Here is a 15,315-nt window from a genome sequence, read left to right as displayed (position 1 = left end):
TAGCCTTAAGTAATATTCTAATTTTGTGACACACGGAATTTTGGATTTTCATTTGTTGCCACTTCAAATCATCAAAATTAAATGAAATAAACATTTGAATGCATCAGTCTGTGTGCAATGAATAAATATAATGTACAAGTTACACCTTTTGAATGCAATTACTGAAATAAATCAAGTTTTTCAAAATATTCTAATTTACTGGCTTTTACCTGTATATATATATTTTGCATTCTATTTTAGTTACTTTATTGAGTTTACAACCCCCTGGCGCTGTTTTGTACTGTTTTTGTACTGTTTCTGTACTTGTTTTGATTTTTATTATTTCTTGAATGTATGTAAATGTTGCATATTATAAATAAAGGTTTATAAAATTAAAAAAAATTTTGCATCTTGCATGATTTAGCATGCTTTTTATAGTCATGCTTTTGAGTTTATTTTTTTATTATTAACATTTGTACTGCAATTCATGTATGTTTTATTTAATGTATGCAAAATGTGGGGAAAAAAGAGTAGTTTTTTTTTTGGTATAATAACTTTATTTATAAAAACTGACTGGCTAGTGGAGACGAACAACCCTTGGACAATATTCATGAGAAATGTGTGCTTTGTTTTAAAGATGTGCTATTTGGATTTACACTGTATGAAAAAAAAAAGTTAAATACATTTTACCTTTGCAACCACATTATACTATTAGCTAAGTTTTATATTCATAAATGTAAGTTTCTTAATACCCGACCTGTTTTTTGTGCCTTTAAAAAATGATTAAAACTCTACTTTAAAACGCTTTCTACCTCTAACAACCAAAAAGCTGTGAAAACTATGATGCTGTGTTCCAAATTTGGATTATTTACAGAACTTGTGTGAGCCTATGGGTTTACATTTTGTTACTTATATATATATATATATATATATATATATATATATATATATATATATATATATATATATATATATATATATATATATATATATTGCATTCTATTTTAGTGGCGCTGTTTTGTACTGTTGTTGTACTGTTTCTGTACTTGTTTTGATTATTATTATTTCTTGATTGCATGTATGTTGCATATTATTTATTTATACTTACCATGAATTGATTAACGTGGACCCCGACTTAAACAAGTTGAAAAACGTATTCGAGTGTTACCATTTAGTGGTCGATTGTACGGAATATGTACTGTACTGTGCAATCTACTAATAAAAGTTTCAATCAGTCAATCAATAATATAAAAAAAGGTTTGTAAAATTAAAAAAATAAATAAATAAATTACGTCTAGCATGCTTTTTAAAGTCATGCTTTCGAGTTTATTTATTTATTTATTAACATTTGTACTGCAATTCCTGTAAGTTTTATTTAATGAATGCAAAATGTTTTTTTGGGAATAATAACTTTATTTATAAAAACCGACCGGCCAGTGGAGACGAGCAACCCGGAAGTGGGCGTGGCTTTATAGTCTCCAGCTGAAGCTTTGAAAACATGTCGAAGAAAATGGCAGACGAGCCAAAGCTCAACTTTGTGAAAGAGGAGCTCCTCCAGCCGACGTGAACCTACAAGATGTGGAAGATTGTTTAATTTACGACCGGCGTGGAATGTCCCTCCCGTTCAAGAGTTTATATCAAGACAGGACGTCCATACTAATATTTGTGCGGGTAGGGATTCACTTTTGCATTTTTGACATGTCGATTAGTCATGAGTTGGAGGTGCACGGCTTTCTGCAAATATGTCCCAGCTTCCCGTGGAAAATTAAAAATAGAATTATCGGTGAAAACAAAAAAGGGCTGGCCATTATTATTACATGTGCAATGGGAATATGTTTGCAATAGGGCTGTCAAACGATTAAAATATTAAAATCGTGATTAATCGTATTGTGTTCATAGTTAACTCAAAATTAATCTTGATAATCGCCGATAAATATCATTTTTTAATCATAAATAAGATAAGATACTTTTCAAATTGTTTGCCTATCGTTCACAATCATTATGAGACAAGAACACTGTTAGTTTTTTTAGGATTCTAAAGATGATTTAAAAAAACGCTTGCAAAAATGTGACTAATGGGAGTCACAGTACCCCTTCCCCTTCAAGCTGTCCTGGATGAAATGAAATTCTTTCTTCCAATCATTTTGGAACTGGCAAGCGTATTTCTTCTTCTTACTAGTCGTCGCCATGTCTCTTCTTCGTTCTTCTGCTTCGTCTTCTTGTTGTGTGTGCAGTTGTGCACTGAGCTCCAAAAGCCGTTGATGTTATTGTAGCGTCCCGGAAGAGTTAGTGCTGCAAGGGGTTCTGGGTATTTGTTCTGTTGTGTTTATGTTGTGTTACGGTGCGGATCTTCTCCCGAAATGTGTTTGTCATTCTTGTTTGGTGTGGGTTCACAGTGTGGCACATATTTGTAACAGTGTTAAAGTTGTTTATACGGCCACCCTCAGTGTGACCTGTATGGCTGTTGACCAAGTATGCCTTGCATTAAGTTGTGAGTGCTTGAAATTAACGTTATAATTAAACCAGTTAAAAGGTCATACAACGTGTCAGAATTTCTTGACATCTTCGAGTAAAGACCATTGTCAAACCCGTCCAACGCTACAATATTATGTGACTTAGCCGGCACGCTGTTAATATGCAGGTAAAGCGGACGCCTGGACATCATGCGGCTGTTAAGGGGTGAAGGTTTCAGGTGAGAGAAGACGCTAAAGGCAGTGCCTTTAAGCCACGCCCCCAATAATGTTGTCCGTGTGGAAATCGGGAGAAATTTGGAAGAATGGTTACCCTGGGAGATTATGGGGAGGGACACTGAAATTTGTGAGTCTCCCGGGAAAATCTCTTTTATTTATTATTTATTATTATTTTATTTGTATTTAATCTCGTTATATGCAAATATAATGACAATAAAGTCCATTCTATTCTATTCTAAAATCGGGAGGGTTGGCAAGTATGGACCGTTGTAGCCTTCAAAGCTCTCTAAAACAACTTCAAAATTCTCCATCAACCGGGTATGCAGGTATGTGTAGCAGACGTTCATAACAATATGTAATATGTACAATATTTACTGTATTTTGGTCACTTCTTTCCTCAGCGCATTTATATTCGTTTCTATAGCAACACACTTCGGACTAACAGCAACAAATGTGTGTTCCTTCTTCCCGAAACAAACGCCTGTGCGTGTTCTAATCGTGGCAGACTCTGTAAGAGACGACGACGACTATTTTTGGACAAATCACACATCAATAATGAATAAAGCAAAATATATTCTGGACCAAAAATCACTTCATATTCTTTACTGCTCACTTGTGTTGCCATATCTGAGTTATTGTGTAGAAATATGGGGAAAGAACTACAAATGTGCTCTTCATTCACTAACTGTGTTACAAAAAGATTAGTTACAATTAGAGATGTCCGATAATGGCTTTTTTGCCGATATTCCGATATTGTCCAACTCTTAATTACCAATTCCGATATCAACCGATACCGATATATACAGTCGTGGAATTAACACATTATTATGCCTAATTTTGTTGTGATGCCCCGCTGGATGCATTAAACAATGTAACAAGGTTTTCCAAAATAAATCAACTCAAGTTATGGAAAAAAATGCCAACATGGCACTGCCATATTTATTATTGAAGTCACAAAGTGCATTATTTTGTTTAACGTGCCTCAAAACAGCAGCTTGGAATTTGGGACATGCTCACCCTGAGAGAGCATGAGGAGGTTGAGGTGGGCGTGGTCGGTGGGGGGGCGGGGTTGATTTTTTTTTTTTTTTATTGAGACAAAGATTATTTATGTATATAATATTTGTATGCTTACCATGGTATATTATTTATTTATTATTTATTTGTTCACGTTCTGTTACAGAGAACAAGGAAATTGGATAAAATTGCTATGGTATTAAAAGGGGTAGGATTAAATAAGCTCTGCTTCTTCCTACTCCTTTTCGGACGTGCTGTAATGAAACAACTGGAATTGTGTGATGCTTTACATTGTATCGAATGCATGTTCGAAATAAACTGAAACTGAACTGAACTGAACATATGAAGATTGATAACTTTATTTTTTTTAAGCTGAATATACGGAGGATGAACTGTTGGCTATAGAAGCGAGCATGAAGAGAGCGTGAAACGTGAGCAGACGGAAGCCAACAACGACCCAAAGCACACACAAATGGCTTAAGACAAAGCGCTGGAGAGTTCTGAAGTGGCCATCAATGAGTCCAGACCTAAATCCTATAGAACATATGTGGAGAGATCTAAAAAGAGCAGTTGGGAGAAGGCACCCTTCAAATCTGAGAGACCTGAAGCAGTTTGCAAAAGAAGAGTGGTCCAAAATTCCAGTAGCAAGGTGTAAGAAGCGATTGATTGCAGTTATTTTTTCCAAAGGGTGTGCTACCAAATATTAAGTTGAGGGTGCCAATAATTTTTGTCCAGTCCATTTTTGGAGTTCTGTGTAAAATAATATCAGATTTGGCTTTTTGGGCTGTTTTTATTTGGGTTGTTCCAATGCAAACAAAAGAAATAAACATGTGAATACCAAAGTATTTGTAATTTTAACAATTTTCTGGGAGGAGTGAGGTTATTATCTGACAGAACTGCAGGGGTGCCAATATTTTTGGCCATGACTGTATGCCGACATAAATGCTTATCCAAAATTAACTGGAAAAAAGGGGAAGGGGGTGGGTGGGTGGGTGTAAGGATCGGTGTAACTCGGCCTGTCGCCATCACGTCTCCACCTCGTCGCTGCCACCACAGCCTGGGGGGGCAATAGACTACAGACTGCGGTGAAGTAGGCCGGCTTCGTTGCGTGAAGAAGCCTACAACTTTTGGTTGTGTTTTCCGCTCCATTTGCTGAATGGCAATATACGATATACCGTATATCTCAATATTTTTTCCGTAAAGTAAAAACAAAACAGTCCTAGTTACCTGAGATACTAAATACGTCATTATTATGACTTAGTAATTTACTAAGTCTAAATAATGACAAAATAATGGCTTACTAAGTCAAAATAATGAATTACTGTAAGTAAGCGTTTGAAAAAAAGAGTTAAAAGTGGGGCCATATGCTGACATATGCTCAACTCATCATGCTTAATTTATTACAGCATTTGGGAAGCCTGTAGTTGATTTTTATAATGTAAATGTTATATATTTATCAACATGTGATAGCAGGGACCCTGCCATTCAAAACTAGGCTGCTACATTACTAATGATTAATGTAACTATAGCTGAAAAAATAGTACAATAGCAATAGGATAGACTATTCATCCCTAAACACCATGGAGTTGATGTAGGCTTTATGATGCAGTTACATTATTATATCAACTATCAGAGACAGAAACTCTTCATTTAACATATTGTCCTTTTTTGCTGCTTCAACACAGCTCAATCAACACAGAAAAAGGTCAAGTTAAATAACTTAGTTGTTAATTGTAGGTCAATAATGCTTGTCTTTCTCTCAGACAGACACACATGCATGCATGCACACGCACTCATACCGCACAGTGAGCTAACGTTACGCTAAAAGCTAATTAGCCTTCACCTCAAGGACTGCGAGCGAGCTGAGCTGCCGCTTATGTTTCTAGGACGTCAACGGGCTCATAGTGATGTTACTAGTAGTTGACTTGGAAGTGTTTATTATAATTTCGCAAGACAATGTGTTACTACGCTAGAAAAAGAGTTCCTCAGTGTTCGCTCTTACAATAACAATGTTGCCTCAGCTTGGGTATTATTCGGGTTACAGAGCGTAGATGAAGTATTGTTGGCGTTTTTTGGATGCATTTTTAAACTGATTTCGAGGCAAAAAGAGACATCCCATTGGATGCTTTGCTAGCCACCGAGAACAAGCCGTTAGAATGCAAAAAAAAAAAAAAGCCTTTTGTCTTCTTGTATCACATAAGGATTGTGAAAGTTAGGTAAAATTCCAAATAAAAAAAGTGCAGTTCCCCTTTAACGCGTTAGCTTTGACAGCCTTAGTTTGTAAATATCGTGTGTGCATTTTAACATTTTTCACGTCACCTGCAGAATTTCTTGTGCTACAGCTGTAAAGAATACGTGGATGATTTGAGCAAAATACCCAAAGAGGTGCTGGAGGTGAGTCCTGAGCAAGAAACATAGGTTTCACTCTTATCTTTCTTCTGTCATTATTATCCCCGATATATTTGTGTGTGTGATCGCACATTCGGCGGGGAATTCCAGAAAGCAGGTTAGGAAAAAAAACTCTTGTGTATGTAAAGCCTGAGACAAGTGAAATTCCTAAAAAAAAGAGAGGTAAATCCAACTCAAAGTCAGTTACCATGGTAACTTACAATGTGAACATTTTCTAGAACAAACCCTGAGTTTTTGTATGTCTCCAAGCACCTGATAAACCTGAAGCAATCTGTCATACTGTGTTTTGTAACCAGTAAAGGAGAGGATTTTTGAGGCCATAGTTAGTATGATATGCTATATGTTTTTAGTCAATTAAAAAATCGTTCATTTTAGACTTGTATTATTTGGATATATTTGAATGAAAAATACATTATTTAGTAGTTTTATTATTGTAGATGTAACTAAAAATCTGGTGCTGAGAACCGCAGATTTATCAAAACTAATGCAAAAACGTCCACTATGAAGGATGCTGGTTTGCAGAGGGATATTAGTTACATTTATACTAGCAACACTAAATTGGCCCTAGTATGTGAATGTGAGTGTGAATGTTGTCTGTCTATCTGTGTTGGCCCTGTGATGAGGTGGCAACTTGTCCAGGGTGTACCCCGCCTACCGCCCAAATGCAGCTGAGATAGGCTCCAGCACCCCAACCCCCCGTGACCCCGAACGGGACAGGCGGTAGAAAATGGATGGATGGTAAGAAAAAACTTATGCCAAAAGAAAAATACAATATATTGTTGTAGCTTCATATCAGATATGTATTAATGTGTTTTGGTCATAATTAAATTTAAAAAAAATACTCTTCGTATATCATAACAAATAATATATGTGCTATATAATTTACAAGTAAAATAATCTGCCAACTACATCTGACATGTCAGATTATTATTTCTATTTCAAGAAAAATATTTCAGATTATAGTACATAATATTTATTGGCCTAAGGGGAAAGTGCCTGGTTCAGGAAAAAACACATATACACACACACACACACACACACACACATATATATATATATATATATATATATATATATATATATATATATATATATATATATATATATATATATATATATATATATATATATATATATATATATATATATATATATATATTTTTTTTTTTTTTTTTTTTTTTTTTTTAATTTATATATATATATATATATTTAATTTTAATCATATGTATCGACTCTGGCAGTGATTGTCTCTTCAGTCCATTTTACTTTAGTACTTTTATTTGTTTAAAAAAAAGTGTTCACAAACACGCCTTAACACTTTCACCTCCATCTGATAAAGAAATATTGCCTTTTCTTTTGACAGTTGCTATAGTAAATCGTACAATCAGCACTCCGTTGATCATGTCTTTATATTGTGGTTTTAACTCAGAGTCAGCATACTCAGGACACCAGCTACGGTGTTGGTGGTTTGAACTGCAGTGTGTTGTTCGACATAAGAGGCTTTTTCTTTAAAACTTTGGTCAAATTTTATATTGTACAACTTGAGTAGACTTTTAAGCATCCTCTGTACACTCACACGTTCATTTCCTTTTCTTGAGTATTAACAAGAATGAAGAAAGTCATCAAGATGTCCTGTGGGATACAGTGGTTGTTTACAACATAGTTATTTCCGAGGTTTATTGATTTTGTTTCTCTATAGTTATGAAAAAAATGAGTACATTTTTTTACTGATTTATAAAAACAAAATGATTAAAATTTCAAGTTGAGTGTTTTCTTACTGCAGGATGCTGAGGTGGATCTTGTTGTGATTGGTCAGTCTGCTCATTATCACATAGAGGTAGGTATTTGGTAAATTTCCCTATGCAGTGGAATAATAGCATATTTGAGTTTGAGCATTCACACGCCTGGACATTTTTGTTACAATTTTTGGTTTTCATTTGTGGGAAAACACCCATTTGTGCTTTTTCTCTCTGAAGATAGGCTTTTCTTTTGCACCAAACACGTCTAATTCCCCCAATGTCTGTAACAATCAGTCAGTGTGTGAAAAGGCAACGTCTTGTCTGGTTACAGAGGTTCCAACATTTTGATTTGACCTCAAAACTGGAGCTGGAAATAATCGATTTGTCAATTTATCAACCGATTACCGTATTTTTCGGACTATAGGTCGCTCTGGAGTATAAATCGCACCGGCCGAAAATGCATAATAAAGAAGGAAAAAAACATAAGTCGCACTGGAGTATAAGTCGCATTTTTTGGGGAAATTTATTTGATAAAACCCAACACCAAGAATAGACATTTGAAAGGCAATTTAAAATAAATAAAGAATAGTGAACAACAGGCTGAATAAGTGTACGTTATATGAGGCATAAATAACCAACTGAGAACGTGCCTGGTATGTTAACGTAAAAAATGTACGGTAAGAGTCATTCAAATAACTATAACATATAGAACATGCTATACGTTTACCAAACAATCTGTCACTCCTAATCGCTAAATCCCATGAAATCTTATACGTCTAGTCTCTTATGTGAATGAGCTAAATAATATTATTTGATATTTTACGGTAATGTGTTAATAATTTCACACATAAGTCGCTCCCGAATATAAGTCGCACCCCCGGCCAAACTATGAAAAAAACTGCGACTTATAGTCCGAAAAATACGGTACAAATGAGTAAATGACGCCCCGGGAGTGTATGGCACACTCACTACCTGTATCGACACTGCGCTGATAATGTGCAGTTATTGTTTCATAATAGCAAATAAGCATTTTTATTGGTGGTTTTCACTATTTGTGTTTTTGTTTTGATGATCTTGGAATATAACCTCAGAGTCTTCTGTATATTATAATACTGTAATATCCAGTCTCATTATATCTGCTTCAGCCTTTCTGCTCGCTGACGGGCTATCCTCACGACATCTACGTGGACCCTGAGAGGATTATTTACCAGAAGTTGGGGATGAAAAAAGAAGAGAAATTTGCAAATTCAGGTAAATGAAGGAACTGCGAGTGTAAATTCTCGCATTAATAAACAAATCTTGTGTTTGTGTGTGTAGCTCAACCGAGTCCTCACGTGAAGTCTGGTGTCTTCATGGGCCAGATGAAGAGCATATGGAGAGCCATGATGAGTCCTGCTTTCGACTTCCAGGGTGATCTTCATCAGCAAGGTGGAGCCATCATTGCAGGGCCAGGTAACGTTTCCTGTCCTCCCATCTCTGCAGATCATTCACGCTCAAGAGTTTCTACTCTTTGCAGGCTCTCAAGTGCATTTCTCCCATTTGGACATGAACCGTCTGGACCACATGCCCATTAACTGGCTCCTGCGACTGGCTGGAGTTCAACAAACTGTACACTTTGGTGAGAAGGCAAAAGTCATCCATGTGTAGCCAGCTGACATCCCTTGCACATCTTATTTAAGCTTAGTAAGCCAGCATGTTGGAGAAAAGGCCTTGCAAGTCTTCATCATTGATGATATTGACAATTTCTGTTCTGCATCCCAACTTGGCTTTGTGTTGTAGCAATGCTTTATATCAGTGGTCCTCAAACCTTTTTCCACAAAGTACCACCTCAGAAAACACTTGGCTCTCCAAGTACCACCATAATGACCACCAATGAAATACAGTAGCTAAGTAGGCCTAAATATTAGGGGTGTAACGGTACACAAAAATTTCGGTCCGGTACGTACCTCGGTTTAGAGGTCTCGGTTCGGTTCATTTAAGAAAACAACATAATGTAAATTTTTTTGGTTATTTATTTACCAAATTTGCAAAATCTCCCACCAAAAATATTTTTCTTAGTGGAATATTTGATGTGAAGTAATCGGAACCTTGGATCGGTCAATAATTCATAATAACATTGATTTTGATTCAATATTCAATTTTGAGCAATGACAGTTTGAAAGAAAAAAAAAAACAGCTTTGTTTTATTAGTCAACATTGCAACTTTTTCTAAATTACATTTAACCTTTAAGCTTTTTTATTTCACTTTTAATATGTTTTTGTTTATTTTAATAGTATTTTTAGAATGTGCCGTGGGCCTTTAAAACATTAGCTGCGAGCCGCAAATGGCCTCTGGGGTACACTTTTGACACCCCTGCTATAGATAATAAAACATTAAATGTGATAAATCTATGGATAAAAAGCAGAGCCTGGCGACGCATGCGCGTTTATCATAACTCTCTCGCTCTCTCTGTCTCTGCCTCTCCCTCACCAATGCTGCTGCGCGCCTTCACAATTTGTTTTGTTTTTAACCCCTTCTTAACCCTGAACGTACATTGAAAATACACGCAACCCTAACTCAAAATGCCGGACATTTGAGGCATTTAAGAAACCCCGCCCTGACAGCCCCGCAAAAGAGGACATGTCTGGTGAAAAGAGGACGTATGGTCAGTCTATCGTAGCCCTGTCGTTCCTAGCATGCCGTGTGTTGTGCCTCACTGTGCATTGTTTACACAAAGTGCGTTATGCTACTTAATATGTCCATGTGGAAACTCGTTCGGTACACCTCCGAACCGAACCGAAACCCCTGTACCGAAACGGTTCAATACAAATACACGTACGGTTACACCCCTACTAAATATTCATTAAAAACAAGGCAGAGGTTTTATTCAACACATATATTAATATGTATAACTACTGTAACATTACACATAATTTGAACAGTAACACTGTGTTTAAAAATGTAATAGATTTTTTTGGCGTAGCACTAGTGGTATGCGTACATGCTCAGTGGCCTAGTGGTTAGAGTGTCCGCCCTGAGATTGGCAGGTCGTGAGTTCAAACCCCGGCCGAGTCATACCAAAGACTATAAAAATGAGACCCATTACCTCCCTGCTTGGCACTCAGCATCAAGGGTTGGGGCTGGGGTTGAATCACTGAAATGATTCCCGGGCACGGCCACTGCTGCTGCTCACTGCTCCCCTCACCTCCCAGGGGGTGAGGGTGATGGGTCAAATGCAGAGGTTAATCTCACCACACCAGGTGTTTGTGTGACAATCATTGGTACTTTAACTTTTAACTGTTACCCAGGGTCGGTTCTAAGCAGGCATATAGGAGGGGGCAGTCAGAAATGGACGCTGGTCCATTATGTTCCAGCATTTTTTTCTGTGCCTATACAGTAGTAACATTGCTGTCTTTTCATTGAATTTGGCTGTTAGCTAAAGTATGTGTCCAACTTCAACCTGGAGAAGTAGATTGCACTTCGTCAGGCCTCTACCTTCACGCCTGTTCAACTTGGGGGTCCCACACTGCAAAAAGTCAGTGTTCAAAAACAAGGAAAAAAAATTAGGGGTATTTTATTTGAACTAAGCAAAATTATCTGCTAATAGAACAAGAACATTTGGCGTGTCAAGACTTTCCAAAACAAGTAAAAATAGCTAACCTCAATGAACCCAAAAATAAGTACATTCTCACTAATAACAAGTGCACTTTTCTTGGTAGAAAAAAAAAAGACCTTTTTGATCAATATGTTGAAAAATATTCTTAAATTAAGTAAATGCTAGTGCCATTATATTGACATAATGATATGCGCCCGGCATCATGATTTTTTTTTCATGCTTGAAGTAAGAAATTATTACTTTAAAAAAGTAGTTTTATACTTGTGAGTGTTAATGACACAGCTGTGCAACAGTTGATATTCTAGTTTCAAGCATGTTTTACTCAATATAGGCCATACAATCTCAGCAACAAGCTGTAATATCTTACTGAGATCATTTAGGACCAAAACCCTTAAAACAAGTAAAACACTCTAACATAAAATCTGCTTAGTGAGAAGAATTATCTTATCAGACAGAAAATAAACAAATATCACCCTTATTTGAGATATTTAATCTTACTTAGCTTTCAGTTTTTGCAGTGCACATGAAGACTAAGCTCCTGTTGGCAGCTCTTAACCACAATAAGGTATCAATTTATCAGGGGGAACTAAAAAATAAAAGTAAAATAAATAAAATAAAGTTTCCTTCATCCACATTTTGTCAAACATCACGGCATTTATCTTAACGAGGCCTAATTGTTAAATTAAATTTAACCTGATGTAAGACTTAACACACAATAGTCAATATTTACAAAACTGACAAGTACAGTAGTCTTATGAATAATACAAAAACATTCTTCTCAAACTCGTTCATCATCAGGTCAGCTGCATCATGCCTCAAGGTTTTTGCATTCTCCACTTATTTACACAGAGAAACTTAAAAACTATTGTTTACGTAATGCCTCTGGCTAAGCAGGTGTGTATGAGTGTTGTGAAATGGAGTTACGATGCATGCCTTCATCATCATTTATTTAAGTGCAGTAGAAGCAGCAAATACACGTAGCTAACTTTTTTTTTTTTCCTGAGGAAACTCTCCTGAAGGAATCAATAAAGTACTATCTATCTATCTATATATCTACAGTTGTGTAGGTGTCACAATGACTCGCCTTGCGAGATTGCATCATGAAGCATCAAAAATAAAATGTGTCCTCTTCACTTTCTGTCATATTGCGATGTGGAACATGTTAAATCCACACATTTTTGTTTTGGCGACGCTGGTGAGAAATTCACATATACTGTATATGCTTTTAAAGAACTGTGATTGGATATATTCCAAACTGGTCCCACCCATCTACAAGACAGAATTAAATATTAGAAATGTCCGATTATGGCTTTTTTGCCAATATTACGATATTGTCCAACTCTTAATTACCGATTCCGATATCAACCGATACCGATATATACAGTCGTGGTATTAACACATTATTATGCCTAATTTTGTTGTGACGCCCCGCTAGATGCATTAAACAATGTAACAAGGTTTTCCAAAATAAATCAACTCAAGTTATGGAAAAAAATGCCAACATGGCACTGCCATATTTATTATTGAAGTCACAAAGTGCATTATTTTTTTTAACATATTTTTCACAGTACACAAGTCAGCTATTATTCTTTTTACATATAAATGTGTACATTTAGATGTTTTTGGTTTGTGGTTGTTATTAACACCCTCATTTTTATCACAGAGATATTTGTTAATATATTGTTGTACTGTATTAAACAAGGGCAGCACGGTGTTACAGGGGTTAGTGCGTGTGCCTCACAATACGAAGGTATTGGGCTCGGTATCTTTCTGTGTGGAGTTTGTACCTGGGGATAGGTTGATTGGCAACACTAAATTGGCCCTAGAGTGTGAATGTGAGTGTGGATGTTGTCTATCTCTGTTGGCCCTGCGATGAGGTGGCGACTTGTCCAGGGTGTACCCTGCCTTCCGCCCGAATGCAGCTGAGATAGGCTCCAGCACCCCCCACGACCCCGAGAGGGACAAGCGGTAGTAAATGGATGGATGGCCTATTATAAATTTATAAAATATTACAATTAATATTTGTAACATTGATTTATTCAAATAATATTATATATACATGAAAAAGATAATTTATATTTTAAGCAGGTTTTGGCTGAAAGACACTGAAGTAAATGAATGAACTCATATTATGTTTTGCATATGGTGAATGTTTATATTCATCTTGGAGAAAGCAAACCATCAGTTTAAATGTTAGGTATTTAATTTTGGGCACATAACATAGGGCCCTTTAGTATTGACATTTGTGTGTGGATTGGATTAGAGCACACGGAAGAATGGGCAGTAAAATTGGACCTCGGTATGCAAAGGTGATGGCCCTATCCATGAGAAGAGACTACATGTTTAGCTTAATGCCAACATCTAAGTAACGACCGGCATCTGTTGTTTTTCAGGCACTTACGGTACACACAAACATCCCCTTTATGGTCAGGATGCGCTCTCCTAACCTAGCACACACACACGCACACACACACACACACACAGACAGACAGGAGGTAGGAATATAAAAGCTGATGGTTTGGCTTCTCCAAGTTAGGAGTGCCTAATTTTTTGACTTGATCTCCTCCAGGAACTGCAGTCCTGTATAATGATGCTCACTTGTAATAAAGCAACTTTTTGTTCAGTACAGCGTCTCCGACGTCTCTTTTGATCCAGCTGCACAGCCGTGTTGCCCTTCTGCCCGGGAGAAGGTGACAAGACCAGAAATACACCATTTTATTTTAATATGTGGCTATAAAAATGTTTTTTTTTAATAATATTATGGCTTATTATTAAGTTAAAGTTAAAGTATCACGGATAGTCATACACACACACACTAGGTGTGATGAAATTACCCTCTGCATTTGACCCATCCCCTTGTTCCAACCCCTGGGAGGTGAGGGGAGCAGTGAGCAGCAGCGGTGGCTGCGCTCAGGAATCATTTTGGTGATTTAACCCCCAATTCCAACCTTTGATGCTGAGTGCCAAGCAGGGAGGTAATGGGTCCCATTTTTATAGTCTTTGGTATGACTCAGGGCCAACACTAAACACAAGGCCACTGAGCAGGCGTATTATACAATTATTAATATTTTCACATATTTATTTATTCACTTACTTAAATTATATAACTTAAAAACATAAAAGGCTTGTTTTGATGCATTGGCACTGTTAAAAAAAATCCACAATAAAAATATTTTAAATATTAATTTTTTAGAAAGTTTTGGCACACAAGTTAAACTAAAAGACCTTTAAATTTCATTGTAATGTGTGGCTATTAGAATAGATTTTATAACACAATGGCCTACTAATATTCAATTGTATTACAATTATTTGTAAATTACTGATTTATTTAAATAAAATAACTTGAAATACATAACGGCCTGTTTTGATGCATTGGTTCTGTAAAACAAATGTACAATTAAAAAAAAAACATTGTTCAGTAGCTTTTGGTACAACAGTTGGTTGGACTGAAAGACCTTTTAGATCAGACCTGGGCAAATTAAGGCCCGGGGGCCACATGCGGCCCGTTAAGCTTTTCAATCTGGCCCGCCGGACATTCCCAAATCATTTATTTAGATCTTTAAGATGGAAAGTGTAGCTGCCATTATGATGCACAGTCATGTTTTCTAATGACCGTAAGTCTTGAACTATACAAAGTATTTCAATGGTTGGAATCTGCGCTTATGGATGATATACCAGTTACTATGGTAATCTAATTACTTATTATGGTGATCTAATTAGTTACTATGGTCATCTACGTCACATCAGCTCAGACGAGGCACCAAGCAGTGCGGGTGGGAAGCGTTTCCACAGACGCGGAAGGAGCTTTTCACAACAAAGTTGAAGTGAAGTGAATTATATTTGTATAGCGCTTTTCTCTAGTGACTCAAAGCACTTTACATAGTGAAA

The 15,315-nt window shown here is 36.4% G+C and overlaps 1 protein-coding gene across 1 annotated transcript; it reads left to right on the top strand.

The window, feature by feature from the left end:
* The first annotated feature begins 1,516 nt into the window (after window positions 1-1,516).
* Window positions 1,517-14,245, top strand: prxl2c (peroxiredoxin like 2C). The gene is made up of 6 exons (XM_061928622.1): window positions 1,517-1,650; window positions 6,009-6,077; window positions 7,876-7,929; window positions 8,977-9,082; window positions 9,149-9,283; window positions 9,348-14,245. Exons 1-6 carry the CDS (start codon window positions 1,591-1,593, stop codon window positions 9,476-9,478), a joined length of 555 nt encoding a protein of 184 aa, XP_061784606.1. The 5' UTR covers window positions 1,517-1,590; the 3' UTR covers window positions 9,479-14,245.
* Window positions 14,246-15,315: the final 1,070 nt, after the last annotated feature.

Source organism: Nerophis lumbriciformis, linkage group LG33, assembly GCF_033978685.3.
Source record: "Nerophis lumbriciformis linkage group LG33, RoL_Nlum_v2.1, whole genome shotgun sequence".
In the NCBI taxonomy this organism is placed as follows: Eukaryota; Metazoa; Chordata; class Actinopteri; order Syngnathiformes; family Syngnathidae; genus Nerophis; species Nerophis lumbriciformis.
Note: the sequence above shows the minus strand (reverse complement) of the source record. Positions and strands in the feature narration are given on the sequence as shown.